This window comes from Coccinella septempunctata, chromosome 8, assembly GCF_907165205.1.
Source record: "Coccinella septempunctata chromosome 8, icCocSept1.1, whole genome shotgun sequence".
NCBI classification, from domain to species: Eukaryota; Metazoa; Arthropoda; class Insecta; order Coleoptera; family Coccinellidae; genus Coccinella; species Coccinella septempunctata.
Genome location: NC_058196.1, coordinates 22,514,737 through 22,530,605, shown reverse-complemented (window position 1 = coordinate 22,530,605; position 15,869 = coordinate 22,514,737). Strand labels below are relative to the sequence as shown.

Here is a 15,869-nt window from a genome sequence, read left to right as displayed (position 1 = left end):
TAACCATTTTGATTTTTCATAATCAGCTGTGCCACCCCTGGAAAAACAAAATTACTTTCAGAATAACTAGCTGATTCTGTGACACTACACATCTGTGGATCTTTTAAACAGACTTGTATTCAGCCAAAGTACCCAATTTTTCAAATTTCACAGATATTTTTTATTTTTGAACATCAAATTACTCGAAAACGGCGCATTATTAGAGAAAATATGAAGAATATTTTTATTACACAAAACGTTCGAATATTCATTAGATAGTGTCCAACTCAGTTTCAAGAGTTGGGTTCTTTGAATTTTTGGTATTTTATGGTACGTAATGGTCATAATTAGAAAACTGGAAGACCTGGGTGATATCCTGTGTTCGAAAATGATTCATCAAGTGAATGGAAAACTATATTCCGAAATTCATTTCATTCGATAAAACCGCTTGTGAGATAGATCTAAAAATAACATTTTATGGTTTTTCAACAGCCTATATCTTTTTAACCGAGCCGATTCGGAAAAAATGGCAAAGAAAAAAAGTGTTTCTTTTTACCTCCATTCACTTCTATAAGACCCGTCTGCACCAAACGCACTTAGTGTTAAGTGTCCCTTGAAATGAACCCTTAACTTAAATACGTTGCACCAACTGGAAAGTTGCATTTAAATGGCTAAAGCTAGCCTTAAATTTAAGCGCTCCTGTAGTGACCACTTAGGTATTCAAGGGCGGGATTCTAACCTAAAATAATCTGTTGAACTCATAAACTGGCTGCAGAACTGCTGTGGTTTTTCTAATAACGTCAAGTACCTTTTATTTGACAGTCCATTTCATTATCAATCATAATGCTAATTCAGCAACAAAAAGTTGTCACTCTTTGATAATAATATATAGTAAGTTCGAAAAATACACTCCGTCGCCTCTCTCTACTCCTATTGTTCTTTTTATCGAGTTTAGTGGAAAAGATTCGATTAAAAGAACGATAGGAGTAGAGAGAGGCGATGGAGTGTATTTTTCGAACTTAGTAATAATAGTTTACTTGACACTGACTGACAGGAAAATAAAGTTAGGTTAATGAAATGACAACGATCATCGGCAACCGGCCAACCAATGAAAAGGCTTTATTAGACTAGAATGAAGTTGCACCAAAATAAAAAACTGAAATATCACTAGATATGAAAACTAAAGGGCCCCTTAGTTAAGATTCTGTTAAGCCGCAGTCGTGAGACTGACAATAAAATTAAGCGTCCATTAACTTTAAACTACGCTTGGTTGACTACTCATTTTAAGGGGGATTGGTTCAAACGGGCCTAAAAGCACTCGGTTAACCTTGGAAATTTGACACATTTCACACTGTACAGTACGAAAATGTGAGGTTATGACGCTTGTCAAAACATTTTTGGGGTTTCAAATCAACTCAAAACAGATTATATGATTTTCACCAAATGAGTTTTCAAACCACGACACGTGTTTCGCTATCACTATAGCATCTTCAAGTGGGTGAAGTTTACCTTCACCCACCTGAAAATGCTATTGTGAAATTCATAAACTGCGACAATTTAAAATCCAAACATAAAACCCATATTTCCTTCCACTTTTCAAATTCAATATTGAGAGCTATGCGACATACTAATTCAGTGGGTCGAATATTAAATTTTGTACCTTGTGATAATATGGTATCCTCTCATTGTTTTCGACATTTTACGGCCGTAATTACACAACTATTTCGTCAGGAATTCGAGATAACGATACCGGCAGATTAAAGTTCATTACGAAATATTAAATGTGGACTACCTCACCATCTATCAATGTACGGATCAGATTCCTGGCGATAATAGAACTCGAAAGGGTTGGAATGCTCGTTAGGTATACGGCGGTTTAAGTTTAGGTCAACCAATGGAGGTTTCTTCCTAATTTAATGGAGACTACCTCTTAAGGGATGGTTTCAGTCCAAGCGTAGTTTTTGTGCCATAGCATTATAAACAATTCAAGGCTCATTTTGTAACACTCATCTCTGCATAAGGAATTGTCCCATTTAAATTCTTTCAACTTCATCCGCAGAATGCGGCACAGCTTATTGACAAGTTTCAGTGGGCTATAAAAAAATGGTAAAGGTTGGAGGAAAACGATTTTACTCATTCGAATCAGTAGGAAAATACTCAATGTTTTCAACCAAAACTCTTTGGGTCGTAATGAACCGTAGAGTCATTCGAGGCAACTGTGCGCACTTTTGCTTTTCAAGCCATACCCCGTTTCAAATGTTGAAGCTAGGAAAATTAAAACATATTCATAAGATAGAGAATTTTCTAATCTATAAAAAAAAATTAAAAAGCAAACTAACAAAAACGTTTTCTTTCCGCAAAAAATAATTAATAGTGAAAGTCGGAGTGCGTTCACATGCCCCTTATTGCGGGTAAGTGTGCCCACCCTCACGGGGTAAGTGAAAGCAGTGCTTAGTGAACCACACAATCAAAACAAATCACAAAATAATGTCCTCAAAATGTTACAATATTAGAGAAATGCAGTTTATTGTCAATACAGAAGCGCCTTTTTACAAGCACTGCATCATTGTTCGTGCCACCATTCCTGGTGAACACAACACTTGATACATTCTCCTGTTGGTGGCTCTTCATATTTTTCTGAACAAATAGGAGAATATTGATCGAGTCTTTACCAAGAAAATCAACAATGTCACAATTTATTCCTCACTGAACAAATGCCCATATAATGAATCTATGCGCACACTTACCCGCGCACGCTTTCCCCAGTAAGCCAAAATTTGAATTGACGTTCTTATAGATTTGAGCAGCTAAGAGAACCCAAAATTTTTATTTTATATTTAGATTAATAAGCGCAGGATCGAATAAAATATTGTTTAACACTGTCGGACTCGGAACTTGGACCTGGCTGAATATGCAGAGATGCTAAAAATTAACAAGAAAACTAGTGAATTAGATTGATTGCAAATAAAAATTTAACAAAACGTCGCACGGTGCACTCCCATGAAAAACTAATTTGGCGATTCTGCGCCTTTGCTTCACCCAAAATGAACCCCTCTTTCATACATTGCATAGTCGAGATATACGCACTGCGCACACTTACCCTCTGCGCTCAGTTACCCCGAATGGCTCTAATCTTCAATAGTTCTCGCTCGAGCGGAAGATATTTAATGTTCACAGATATACAGGGGGTCTCAAGTATAACTCACCATTCTTTGTAATCCATCAGGATAGGATCCACTTGTGTGACCCTTTGGATATCCAGTGTATCGATTAACTCGCAGAAGCCAAGTATAATTACGATCTGATTTCTTGTATTTTTTTTTTTCAGCTGGAGATTCGGACGTGGCAGTGGAGCTCCGCGAAGAAAAATACGAGATACATATCGAACGTTCCCACGCCGGCCTAGGGCTCTCCATAGCCGGCGGCAAAGGCTCTACGCCCTTCAAGGGCGAAGACGAGGGCATCTTCATATCCAGGGTGACCGAGGGCGGTCCTGCGGACCTGGCCGGTCTCAAGGTCGGCGACAAGGTGCTGACAGTCAACGGGGTCTCCGTCCTAGACGTCAGTCACTACGACGCCGTCGAGGTCCTCAAGGCCTCCGGAAACGTCCTGATCCTCGAGGTCATAAGGGAAGTCACCCGATTGGTCAAGGAGATCAAGTACCGCAGCGATCCCGTCAGTCTGAACGCGACCCAAAAGAGCGAGGTCAAGAAGGCGCCACCGTCGCCCCTGCCGCCCATAGAAGACGATAAAGTCCTCCAGAGGGTGCTGATCAACACCACCCTCATACGAGATTCGAGGGGGTTGGGTTTCAGCATAGCTGGAGGCAAGGGTTCGCAGCCCTTCAAGCTGGACTCGGACGCCATCTTCATCTCGAGGATAACGGAAGGTGGCGTCGCGCATAAGGACGGCAAACTGGCCATCGGCGACAAGGTGGTGTCGATCAACGGGGTGGACCTGACGGGCGCCACCCACGATCAGGCTGTCGCCATGCTAACCGGCCTCGAACGTTTCGTACGGCTTGTGGTGGAGAGGGAGGTGGCCGTGAGCAAGAACAGCCCGCAGGCCTCGCCGGGTCCGCAACACAGCCCTAGGTTGTTCGGTCTGCCGAAACCTTACACGGGTCTGTATTCCGCCAATAGTTACATGGCCAACAGGCCCGGTTACGCTGGATACCGGAGGAGCTACGAGGGAGAGAGAAGGGTGAGTTTTGCTACTTATATGTCTACTATTAGCTGTTCTGGTCAACTTTCTATGCTGTCAGAATATCTTAACTTTTCCTATGGAGAATTTTTGAAGGCTTGTGTTACAATTAACAGTGCTGTGCATAGGGTGGCGTAAGAACACGGTTACAAAGCCTACACAAAACATAACTGATTCTTCGAACTCGTACAAGCTTTATGGAGCTTCTGAGGGGTACTTCGGTACCTACGGAGAATCAGGATAATATAGTATAGTATATAGTGTAGTATTGCGGCAACAATGTACTTAAATTCTTAAACTACAGCCGACGATGCTAAATCTGGATTTACTCGAGCGTCGTGGAGACCTAGTAGATTTTGAAGATTAGATGGTAGAAAGAAAAAAAAAAGGATCTATGATCTATGCACTTTCAGCGGTGGGGAAAGCGTCTGCAGGTTTTCAAAGATTTAAAAACAAATCGTCGGGTGTACATACTCGAGCGTGTCAGATTAAGATACTGTATATTCCCTACTTGTCTCTGATAATAAATTCATGTTAATCTGACAGTTTGCTTGGTGGGGCTGGCCGTACGAGTTGAAAATGGTAAAAAAAAAATATGTTGATTGGATCCAGAGGAAGCCACTTTCAAGGGACTGACAATTCGGGCGTGACGCAAGGTCCTTTGAAAATTAAAAAAAATCGTTACTTGTACACACTCAGATTTTCATACAGATGGTTAATCTCGGTATTGCAGACGTGTTGAGCCATTAATCTGTCAATAATCAAGGGAGGTTTTCTCAATCTAACAGTTGGAAGAGGATAAGAAGGCATTCCTTCAAATATGTTCCTTCCTGTAGCTCTAATCGTTTCTGTATTCATTATGAAAGTTGTAGATAATAAAATTCTGTACAACTCTCGTCTGAAGCAATTTTACATACTCTTGACCGTTTTCGAATTAGAGGGCGATAAGGGCGAGGAGCTTAGCCACACATGCGAAAGGCCAAGGTCAAAATAGAAACCCAGTCCAATGTACAGGGTGGGCAAAATTGGTGATACCTGAACTACAACTTTTTAACCCAACGGATAGAGGAAAATGAATGTACCATTCATGTCGTCTTTTTTTGAGAAACTAATAATGCCATCAACTGCATTCCTCTTTCTTCTTTTGTTTTTAAGTTATAAGCCAAAATTAAAATTTGAGCGATTTAAACTTTGGTCATTATCCCTTTTTCTGTTTGTGCTAGGATGTTGAAATGAATACATTATAGGGACACTTTTTTGATAGCAATCCAGTGGCGTACTATGATTTTTTCCTTCAGGTTTATTTGCTGAGATATAACATAAAGTTGTGTTTTTTCTTATGGAAACAGTAGTTTAAAATGACTTAGAAAGAACCGCTTTTTTTTACTGTTTCAGAAATATATCATACATTGCCCTCGGTCTTTCTAAGTCATTTTAAACTACTGTTTTCATAAAAAAAATACATCTTTATGTTATAGCTCAGCAAATATAACCGTTGGAAAAAATCATAGTACGGCACTGGATTGCTATCAAAAAAGTGTCTATATAATGTTTTCATTTCAACATCCTAGCTTAAACAGAAACGGAGATAATGACCTTACTTGAAATTTTAATTTTGACTTATAACTCGAAAACAAAAGAAGGTAGAGTAATGCAGTTGATGGCATTATTAGTTTCTGGAAAAAAGACGACCGAAATGTGCCATGCATTTTCCTCTATCTCGTTGGGTTGAAAAAGTTGTAATTCAAGTCACCAATTCTGCCCACCATGTACATTCATCGCCGTATATATCTCAAAAACGTTTGGACGTAGAAAAAATTGCTTCGGACAAAATTTGTAGAAAATGTTATGCCCTGCAACTTTCATAATGAATGCGAAAACAATTTGAAGCCCAGGAGGGGAGATAATTCAAAAAAACTGATTTTTGTGACCTTTATGGCCAATTTTTATTGATTCGGCTTGCTGAAACTGTCAGATTATATTTTTTTCGTTATTCTTCAATCATAAGCTTCAAAATAAGAATGAACGCCACCGCGCTCGAGAATGTACACGTGACGTTTTTTTATTTTGCAAGTTTGGCGCCCTCCCACATACTAATTTTTGGTAGAAGTACTCTACAGGGTCTGAGTCTAAGGTATCTCCCCTTATATTAATCTGACATTCTCGAGTAAATCCCGAATTTCCCTCTTGGGATCCCAACTATAAATAAATAACACAACGATAGAGTTATTTCGAAGGGGATTACATTACGTACGCAACCTACAAATTATTTCTAAAATATTCATTAATACTGGCTTCTGTTTTCTGTGTCATTTAATGTTAACTGCTCAAGTTCCCATGCAGATTCGATCTTTAACTTCGCTCGTTTCATCGAATCCGAATTAATGAAAACTTATCTGAAACTTTTTATTGTACGGTAGAAAGTTGACACAAAACACGAACAATGATTGTGAACCTGAAATAGCCTGGAATAAACAAATAGAGAAAAGAAACTGCAATAATTCATTCGAACAACTCGTTTCCTATTGTCGGATGAATAATAATGAACGAAACGCATTTCATTCATTGAATTCCGATTTTTGGCAGAGATATTTCCGAATGAGTCAGATTCGAAGTTTCACGGGCGAACAATGGACTCGATGATGTGTCCCATTGTAATTCGTCGGAAATAGAAGGACGTATCCTAAACGACTTTTTTTAATGAATGCGAAATAAAAAATTTCTTATGTAGAATTTCTCAGAGTTTCTTATCGACCGATTGATTACTATTGACTAGCCCTGTATACACTTAACTGAATCTGAGACTTATCTTATATTCTTCATGTCTTAATGCCCCAATAAAAATTCATTTATGTATTCACTTCGTTTATGCATATAAAAATCAGTTTATTGTGAATGTCGTGTGATCTTATGAACATCATGTTGACATGGTACCTCAAAAGATGTTGAGTTTTTCCGAAGTCTATGAAAAAGATAGTTGAAAATTAGTGGCTATTGATGAACAAAACATATAGAATCTAACGTGAATTATCTCACAATAAATTCTCAATTTTGTATACTCAGAATTTTATTGATTCTTTGTTATGTTGAATTTAATATACTGTCTCGATCGGTAGAAGTGGAAAAACCTCTAACAGCTGCGATAAATTTGAGTAAATCACCCATATTTACCGGATTATCTCTACACTTAACTAGATAGAGTCGAAATCATTTCCAGTAACTTCGGAAATAGTTTCGAGTTATTTTTAATCGGTATCAACGATGTAGATCAGATTGTGTTTTCCGCCATTTCTCATTGAAATATTCGTGAATCAACATTGGCCTGCGTGAGATTATGATGAATAATGAATAAAATGCATTTCAAATAGTTCTTTTGGAGTAAATATAATATGTATAATTTTTAAGGATATTTTAATAATAAAGGAAAGTTAATTGATAGCACTATAAGGTCAAAATGAAAAAAATATATAAAAATATATACAGGGTGTCTGTAAACAAATGCGAAGGACTTTTTTTCCAGAATTGAATGGGAAACCATAAGAGAATTTTATTTTTCGAAAATCTATTCCTCGAAAACAATTTTGAGGGAAAATCTTAAGGAATTGTTATTTCGAACCCCTTATAATAAAGTTATGAGATCTAAAAAAATTGTGTGAGTAGCATCTATTTAGTGCTTCATATTATGTATAGTTTCATGACTCAGTGTTTTTTAGACTTTAAAAAAAAAATTTAAACTGTCAACTCGTCATCACCTTCTACAGGATGTATCTTGGAAGGTAGGTCGATTTCGAAAAAAAGTTATAGGAACTACCCCTGCTTATTTTCATCGAGGTATCATCTCCCTAAGTCCTTCGAATTTGTTTACAGACACCCTGTATAATTCGTTCAGCAGGACGTTTTTTCTCTTCGTTCATGATGAACTAACCACACTTATCAATCTTCCAATTCAAGAAAAATGTATAGCCTTTCTTAATTTTTTGGCAAACTGGTAACTGTGAATAGGTGGACCTCAATTTATTCTTTTTCAACGAAGTTACAGAATATATTATGTCCGGAAAAAAGCCACATCACTATTCTTAGTTGAGGGATTATTCGCACATTGATAGTTCAGATCAGGGCTAATACTAAACAGAAAAATTGAAATTGTCTTGACGATTCATTTCCCAACATCAGTGCGGATTGGTCTCATTTCAGTGCTGTGAATATCTGGGAAAAAATATCATGAAATTCTGGATTTTAATAAGAGAAATTAAAGCATAGAACGAGGGACAACATGAAAATACATTAACAAACTAGTAAACCTTCCGATATCTTCAATAATTGAAAAACTATTCGATTTTGACATAGACAATGTTTCAGACACTTATTAATCTTTTTTCGAGTATAAGAGACCAATAAGACAGTTACAGTGTAACTGGAAGCTTTAAACTATAGTGGATTAGATCTCTGTCCAAAATGCTAGTTCTCCCATGGTTTATGGGAATCATTCTGTCTTGACCGAAAAAAACCAAACGAAAATTTACAAGAACATTTTTTTTCCAGACTCCCGAATCCTCTCCAAAACCAGAAGTAACGAAAACCAACGGAATCGACGCCTCCAGACCGAAGACGCCGGTCGTCGGCGACCATCCCAAGCCGGCGCCCAGACGTCTAACCCAGAACGAGACCCAGTCGCCAGCGTCGCCGCCGCTGACGCCCGCAGCTACGAACCAGCCAAAACACGTTCCTCACCAACAACCACCGGCGAACCACGTGCACCCCGACGACGTCCCGCAGGCCAATCACAAAAAGGCCACGCCCACATCCTCCCTGGAGGGGGATGACGTACAGGTACTGCCGAGGCCTATCACGAACGAGGAGTTCCAAGCCATGATTCCCGATCATTTCCTTAAAAAAAATCCCTCCGTCAATGTCGTAACGCATCCCGAAACGGTCGGACAGACCGTCACGGTCACGGTCAAACGGCCAGACCCCATTGAGCTCCCTCCAGCCCCCACGGGGCCGGGCAGGGTTACCGAAACCATCACGAAGAGCACTTTCACGGAAACGACCGTTACTCGCATCACTGATAACAAACTGGCAGTCCCGCTGATCGTCGAGGTATGCCCGTGTTGCATTAACCATGTTCCTTCTCCTGTTCACACTCACCTGGCATGTCACTCACTTTCTAACACCCTCTGAACGCACCCGCGTCTAGGAGCTAGCTACGGTCTAGTACTCCTTCAGATAGTCTCCGCACTCTTCTCCCATTCATTATCTAAATTGAAGATGCCAAACAGGTAGTTTGATGGTCGCTAGATGCGTCTACTAAGTTTGTACTTCAGAAGAGGAGTTTTTAGGGAATTTCTTTATAGTTACCATGGTACTGTGGAGTTTCGTGGTCATTTGAACCGAGGTGGCTGAAATTTTAATGTGCAATGTATTGAAGTATTCTCAGGCCAGTTTGCACCGACTTATTTAAAGCTAGCTCAAGGTTAAGACTTACTATTTCCTCGATTACTATGATTACTGCTATCAGAGAAATTAAGTAAGCCTTAACGTTAAGCCCACCTTTAATAAGTGCTAGGAAGCTTCTGAGACTGGAACACTCCGAAAAGTTCCTTGGGAACTTTAACACTGCTAGATCTATTATTATTTAAACCGGGATCGTTGTGGTTCGGTTAATCTTTCGGCCATGTAGATCTTCTTGTTCTCTACCCTAGGAGGTCGTCAATGGTGTTGATAAAACCGACAACATCCTTATGAGCCTTGGCCTCGTAAGTATCCAGGACTGGTTTTCCCATTTGAATGGTTCTTAGGCCAGCCAGATCTGGACACTTGCATACCATGTGTTCAGCTGTTTCTACTTCTGATACACAAAGCATGCAAATCTCATCTGCTGATGATATTTATACCGCACTGCCCCATCGGCAGTCCCACCATCACCGAAGCTCAGCTCATGACAGCTTTAGCAGCTTTCTGGTATAGGTCGATAAAATCATCACGAATTTCTTTGGCTGAGTAAGTTCAGGAGTGTTTCTCCATAAGGTTTTTCTGTTGTTCAACTCCCATTGTTGGACCGCTGCCTTTTATTGGTCTTTTCCAAGGTTCAGCAAGTTTTAACCTTGGTACTGTTTTTGCGAGATCTAAGAAGTATCTGAGCCTTGGCAAGAATATGCTGCACCCCTTGCAGGGCACTGTATCCTTAGGAGGCGCCTAATGAGAATGGGTGGCTATTTTTGTTTTTCTGCTTCTATTATATTTTCTGAAACTTCTTATGCAGTAGGTAACTGTGTTATTTGGTAAAGAGAAATCTCCTAAAAATTCACGTACGAAGTACAACTTAGATCATTTCAATACGTCACTTCACTCATTCAGTACAAATTCAAATAAAGCATAGGCAGTACTTTCATTCCAAGTGATCTAAACCTAACATTTTCAAAGAGAAGTTTATACCCACATCATATTTTTTCATCGATTTCTAACACGAAAAAAGATTGATCATGAATCATTAATGTCCAAACTCGAACCATCGTCATTTCTCGACTGTACTCCAAAGAATCTTCTTTGAACAATCAGTATCATAATTTGGAAATTGGGTGTCACACCAATTAATCAAAATCAATTATTGGCCTTTTTTTGCTTGTATTTTTTTGTTTTACTTGAAACCAATACTTTTATTTCTCCATATAGTGCATGAAACTTTCTGTCTTTCAATCATTAATCCCTGAATATTACACTTTTAGTTTTTTATATTTGAACTTAATCTACAAAGCCAAAAGATTCTCGTTGAGTTTATGTCATTCATTTATAATCACATATTATTAATCCAAGCAAATCTGGAATCTCTCAATTTTTTCCATGGGAATTCTGGATGAAAATGCATGACTGAGAATTTTTGTTGACTTTAATATTTGAATATTTGTGTTTGTTCAATTTTTTTAACAATTATTGTTTGAGGAGACCTAATATCCCTTGAAGTAGTTTTATAGATGGACTAGAAAATGTAAGTAGATCAATTAATTTTGGGCCTTTCACTTCAATAGATGGTCAGCCAGGATGCAGGTAAAACGATAAACGGTGAATTCATGGCTTCTCCTCTTCCCCAGTCCCGCTTTACTCAGTCTAATCTATACCTTCACTTTGCCATTTGTCACTACTTGCTCAGTTCTATTTTAGTTCTCAATGAAAGCACATCTTCACACGTATTCGTAGTGAAAAACTTTTGAACATATCACTGAAAAATAGTTTTAGAGGATTTCAGTAGAAATGTTAAGCATTTTGGTGTCAGTTGAAATATTTATGGACATTTGAAGGGAATCGCATATTATTAATTTGAAAAAGTGAGAAACTCGTTTTTATTCAATAGTTTTTTGTAGCAATATGAGAAACTGTTGAATTAAGAGTTTTTAACCTCGAGAATAGAACTATCCACTATTCATTTCAGCAAAGCCATGACGTCAGGTCAGGATTCGATTGAAAATATTGTTGCCAGACTGTTCAAACTTCAAATAATTCCTATTGTTTATACTATTTTTCAAGGAAGATGTTCGTTATGATCTTAATGTAACTTTTGGTTATGTATTTTGATTTGTTGGATCTAAAACGACAAACACCTATTGCTATTTTGAGTAAACATGCAGACAGCGCAGCAGAGGAACTGCAACAACTTCAGAAAGTTCCTTTGTTTGGTGGATGTTTGCCAAGCTATGTGAAGCAAATGCGAATTTTGAAACAAAAATTTCAGGGTCGTTTGTCCAACGTAAGTCCACTTTTGTCCACTAAATTTGGGTTGAGTTAGAAATTCGTCGATATAGATGAAATTCTCAGATTTATAACTAGAAGAGTTGCTCTTTCAGAATATGTATCACATTTTCATCTACGGTAACTTTTATTGAGAGATAAACGACTCGAAAACTGGCCCTCGAAAAATCCTGAAAAAGATGGGTTCAGTTAAAAATTCGTCAAGACCGAACGGTTGCGCCGAGATGCATGAAATTCTCAGATTTATTACTAGAAGTGTTGCTCTTTCAGAATATGTATCACATTTCCATCTACGGTTACTTTTATTGAGATATAAACGACTCGAAGCTGACCTTCGAAAAATCCTGAAAAAGATGGGTTCAGTTAAAAATTCGTCAAGACCGAACGGTTGCGCCGATATAGATGAAATTCTCAGATTTATAACTAGAAGAGTTGCTCTTTCAGAATATGTATCACAATTTAATCTGCGGTTACTTTTACTGAGAGATAAACGACTCGAAAGCTGGCCTTTGAAAAATCCTGGAAAAGATGGGTTCAGTTAAAAATCCGTCAAGACCGAACAGTTGAGCCGAAATGGATGAAATTCTCAGATTAATAACAAGAAGAGTTGACAAATGAAAAAAGGGTGGACCTACGATGGACAAACGACCCCGAAATTTTTGTTTCAAAATTCGCATTTGGGGGTGCCAGCTTCACATAGCTTGTTTGCTAAGCTGATCTTATCGCCATGACGTCACTACCTTGCTTAAATAAATTTGATATATTATCTGCCTCATCAATTTAAACCTGAAATTATGTGAAACGAATCCTTAGATTTCAATATAGTGTCTGTCATATCACATTTAATGATAATGAGTAAATATCTATCTCAATTTTATTGGATCTTCATGTCAAAAAATATTTATAGGATGTAATATTGAGCAAGGCGGAAGGATCATTGGGTTTCAGTATTATCGGTGGAACAGACCATTCCAGTATTCCTTTTGGTGCTAAAGAACCTGGTATATTCATATCACACGTGAGTAGTAATACTTTTACAGAAATTTAAAGCCTTTAATTTTACGGAAGCAGAATTTTACAATGCTTACATCCTCAGATGGTACCGGGAGGCACCGCAGCAAACTCTGGTAAACTCAGGGTAGGTGATAGAATTCTGAAAGTCAACGGTACGGATGTTACCCATGCAACACATCAAGAGGCTGTGATGGAGCTTCTGAGACCTGGAGACACGATCACTTTGACAGTACGTCATGACCCTCTTCCTGAAGGATATCAAGTGAGTTCATGTCTAGATTACCCATACTTTTAATCCTGTAGAGGCTAACACACTTTGTCTAGTATTTCTTCAAGTTTAAGATCAATAGGCATTTTCAACGTTATATCAGCTCACGATTTTTTTCTTTGGTCTCTCACCTTCTTGAAGGTAGGTTATCATTTCCCCTATACTTGCAAGAGATGGAGAACCAACCCTTAAAATTTGTTTCACAAAAAACTTTTTTCCTTATTCATATCAGATCATTGAAAAATTTATCTGTTTCTAAGAAAAACATCTTTAGCATCCTAAGCAGCTCAGAAATTTTTCTATTTGAGAGACTTACACTATTTTTTGACAAGGAACCAACCCTTTTTCCGCAACTATTCCTTCACACTCTGTGTGTAACAGCTGAACACAATTTTTTTGTCCAAATGCACTTTTTTGATAATTTATTCACTCATACCTACATTAGAAAATAGTTTCATCACTCTAGAGAGCAGCATGATAAAGAATGATACTTTATTTAAGGGTATTTCAATAACAGTGGAATTGTATACTGATGAAGCATCGTAGAATGCTTCATTCACCCATGACTGAAGATCTTGTTATAGTTTTATTCTGATATTGTCATCCAAGTTTTTGCCAGTTGTTTTGTTCAATGTATAATTCTCAAATGTCTGTTATAATATAAATTGACGATATGATGTTAAAATCTTGCGCTGTTATTGAAACTCCTCTTTTTTATAATTATAATCTCTCATCACTTTCACCCTTTGTTTCAAGCAACTCATGATATCATATCTAGAACCTATGGTAAGTATTCATAATACGCTTCATCTGTCTAATTTCAAATTTAGCTACGAAGGTCTTGAAGATACATCCGGTGTACACCTTTTTTCTTCAAATTACCGAACTTTTGGGTGAATTTTTAACGATATTCTAGGTTAAAAACACAAACGGTACCTACAATACCTTCTTTACTGCATCTTCTTTGTTTTCATTTCTTCAGGATTTCTGCTGGTATGAACAATGGCCTGAGTTCTGCTCGTGTGACATTTTTTTTACTTCCTGTATGATTTCGCATAGTGTGGAGTGCTTTTTTATGTGGATACAATTCGTTTCACGTCAACAATCGCTGTTTTTTGTCACTAGGAATTGATATTGGAGAAAGGCGATACCGAGAAACTGGGAATGCATATCAAGGGAGGCCTTCACGGGCAGAGAGGCAATCCACTGGATAGGTCGGACGAAGGCGTCTTCATCTCCAAGATAAATTCCGTTGGCGCAGCCAGAAGGGACGGAAGGCTGAAGACGGGCATGAGGCTGATCGAGGTTAACGGCAGAAGCTTACTGGGAGCCACCCACCAGGAGGCCGTGCATGCCCTAAGGTCTTGCGGTAACCGCATAAGGTTGCTGGTCTGCAAAGGTTACGAGAGGGCCGACGTCGACAGAGCCGTCGCCGAAGGAAGACTGACTAGGGGAGGATCTGTTAGTAGCAGATCGCAAAGCGTTAGTTCTTTGGACATACCGGATGAAGACGTCCAACAGGTAATTCGATCAATGGTTTTTTTTTTTTTTTTTGATGTAGCAGGGGGGAAAATCTGCAAACAGACGAACACACCCTCTCCTGAGGGGGAACAGTGTGGGGATTCTCACTCTCTGAGCTCGAAACCCACTAAAAACCCTTAACTGCTTCTTCATAGGTTCCGGGCATTTTGCCTATTAACCAGTTGACTCTTATGGTTTCTGGACTCTCACACGATCATAGTCGTGTTGATATTTGTATGCTGCCTATAGCTTTTATAGGTTAAGCTCTTCTTTGGTTACTTAAAATCCTTAACTGATCTCTCGGTCTTCGGTGGTAGGTTTTTGACCTTCTAGCTTCTTCTGTTGGATCATAGTCGACTAATCTTCGTAGTTCCTCATTTGGATGTTGTTTGGCTTTGTCGAATATCCTTTCCGCCTTTCTCTTCATAAATATTGTAACTGGTTCCCATTCCAAGTCCTTGTAGATTTGTTTGTTCCTAACAAACCAGGGTACGTCCATCGCCATTCTAAGGAGTTTATTCTCAGTGGCCTGTATTTTCTTGATGTGGGTCTTGGCTGCGAAGCCCCATGCTGCCGATCCATATGTGAGTTGTGGTCGCGCAATTGTTTTAATCATCGTCAACTTGATTGCGGCTTTTGTTTTATCAACTGCACATTTGATGTGGTTTTTCCATGTAAGTCCTCTGTCAACCGTCACTCCTAGGTATGTTGCTTCATTTTTCCATTCAACCTCTTCTCCATCAACTTCAAGGTTTTCTTCCATCCTCAATCTTCTCTTTTGCAGTAATATTGCTTGAGTCTTTCTTCCATTGATTTGGATTTTCCATTTGATGCACCATTTGAGTAATTCATCTATGGCTTCCTGCAGTCTCCGGTATATGATCTCTGGGCGTCGATGTCTGAACGCTATTCCTGTGTCATCTGCGTACAAGGTGAGCATATTTCTAGCATTCTTCGGGATATCATAGACGTATATTACGTAAAGCAGAGGTCCAAGTACCGATCCTTGAGGCACTCCCGCTTCCAATTGTCTGGTTTGAGAGGTTGCTCCATCTATTTTCACATAAAAGTTTCTATTCCTCAGATAGTTCCTTATAATCTTGCATAGCTTGGTCGAATATCCTGCTTTTTTCATCTTGTA

The 15,869-nt window shown here is 38.6% G+C and overlaps 1 protein-coding gene across 9 annotated transcripts in view; it reads left to right on the top strand.

Moving 5' to 3' along the window:
• LOC123319325 (protein lap4-like) overlaps positions 1 to 15,869 on the top strand; it is a 123,880-nt gene that overhangs the window by 93,178 nt on the left and 14,833 nt on the right. For 8 of the 9 annotated variants that reach the window (XM_044906235.1, XM_044906233.1, XM_044906231.1 and 5 more), the window contains 5 exons: positions 3,308 to 4,182; positions 8,725 to 9,282; positions 12,833 to 12,943; positions 13,022 to 13,201; positions 14,333 to 14,728. In XM_044906235.1, coding sequence (XP_044762170.1) covers positions 3,308 to 4,182; positions 8,725 to 9,282; positions 12,833 to 12,943; positions 13,022 to 13,201; positions 14,333 to 14,728 — 2,120 coding nt within the window. The remainder of the gene's footprint in view (positions 1 to 3,307; positions 4,183 to 8,724; positions 9,283 to 12,832; positions 12,944 to 13,021; positions 13,202 to 14,332; positions 14,729 to 15,869) is intronic. The other variant, XM_044906230.1, reaches the window with a different exon arrangement.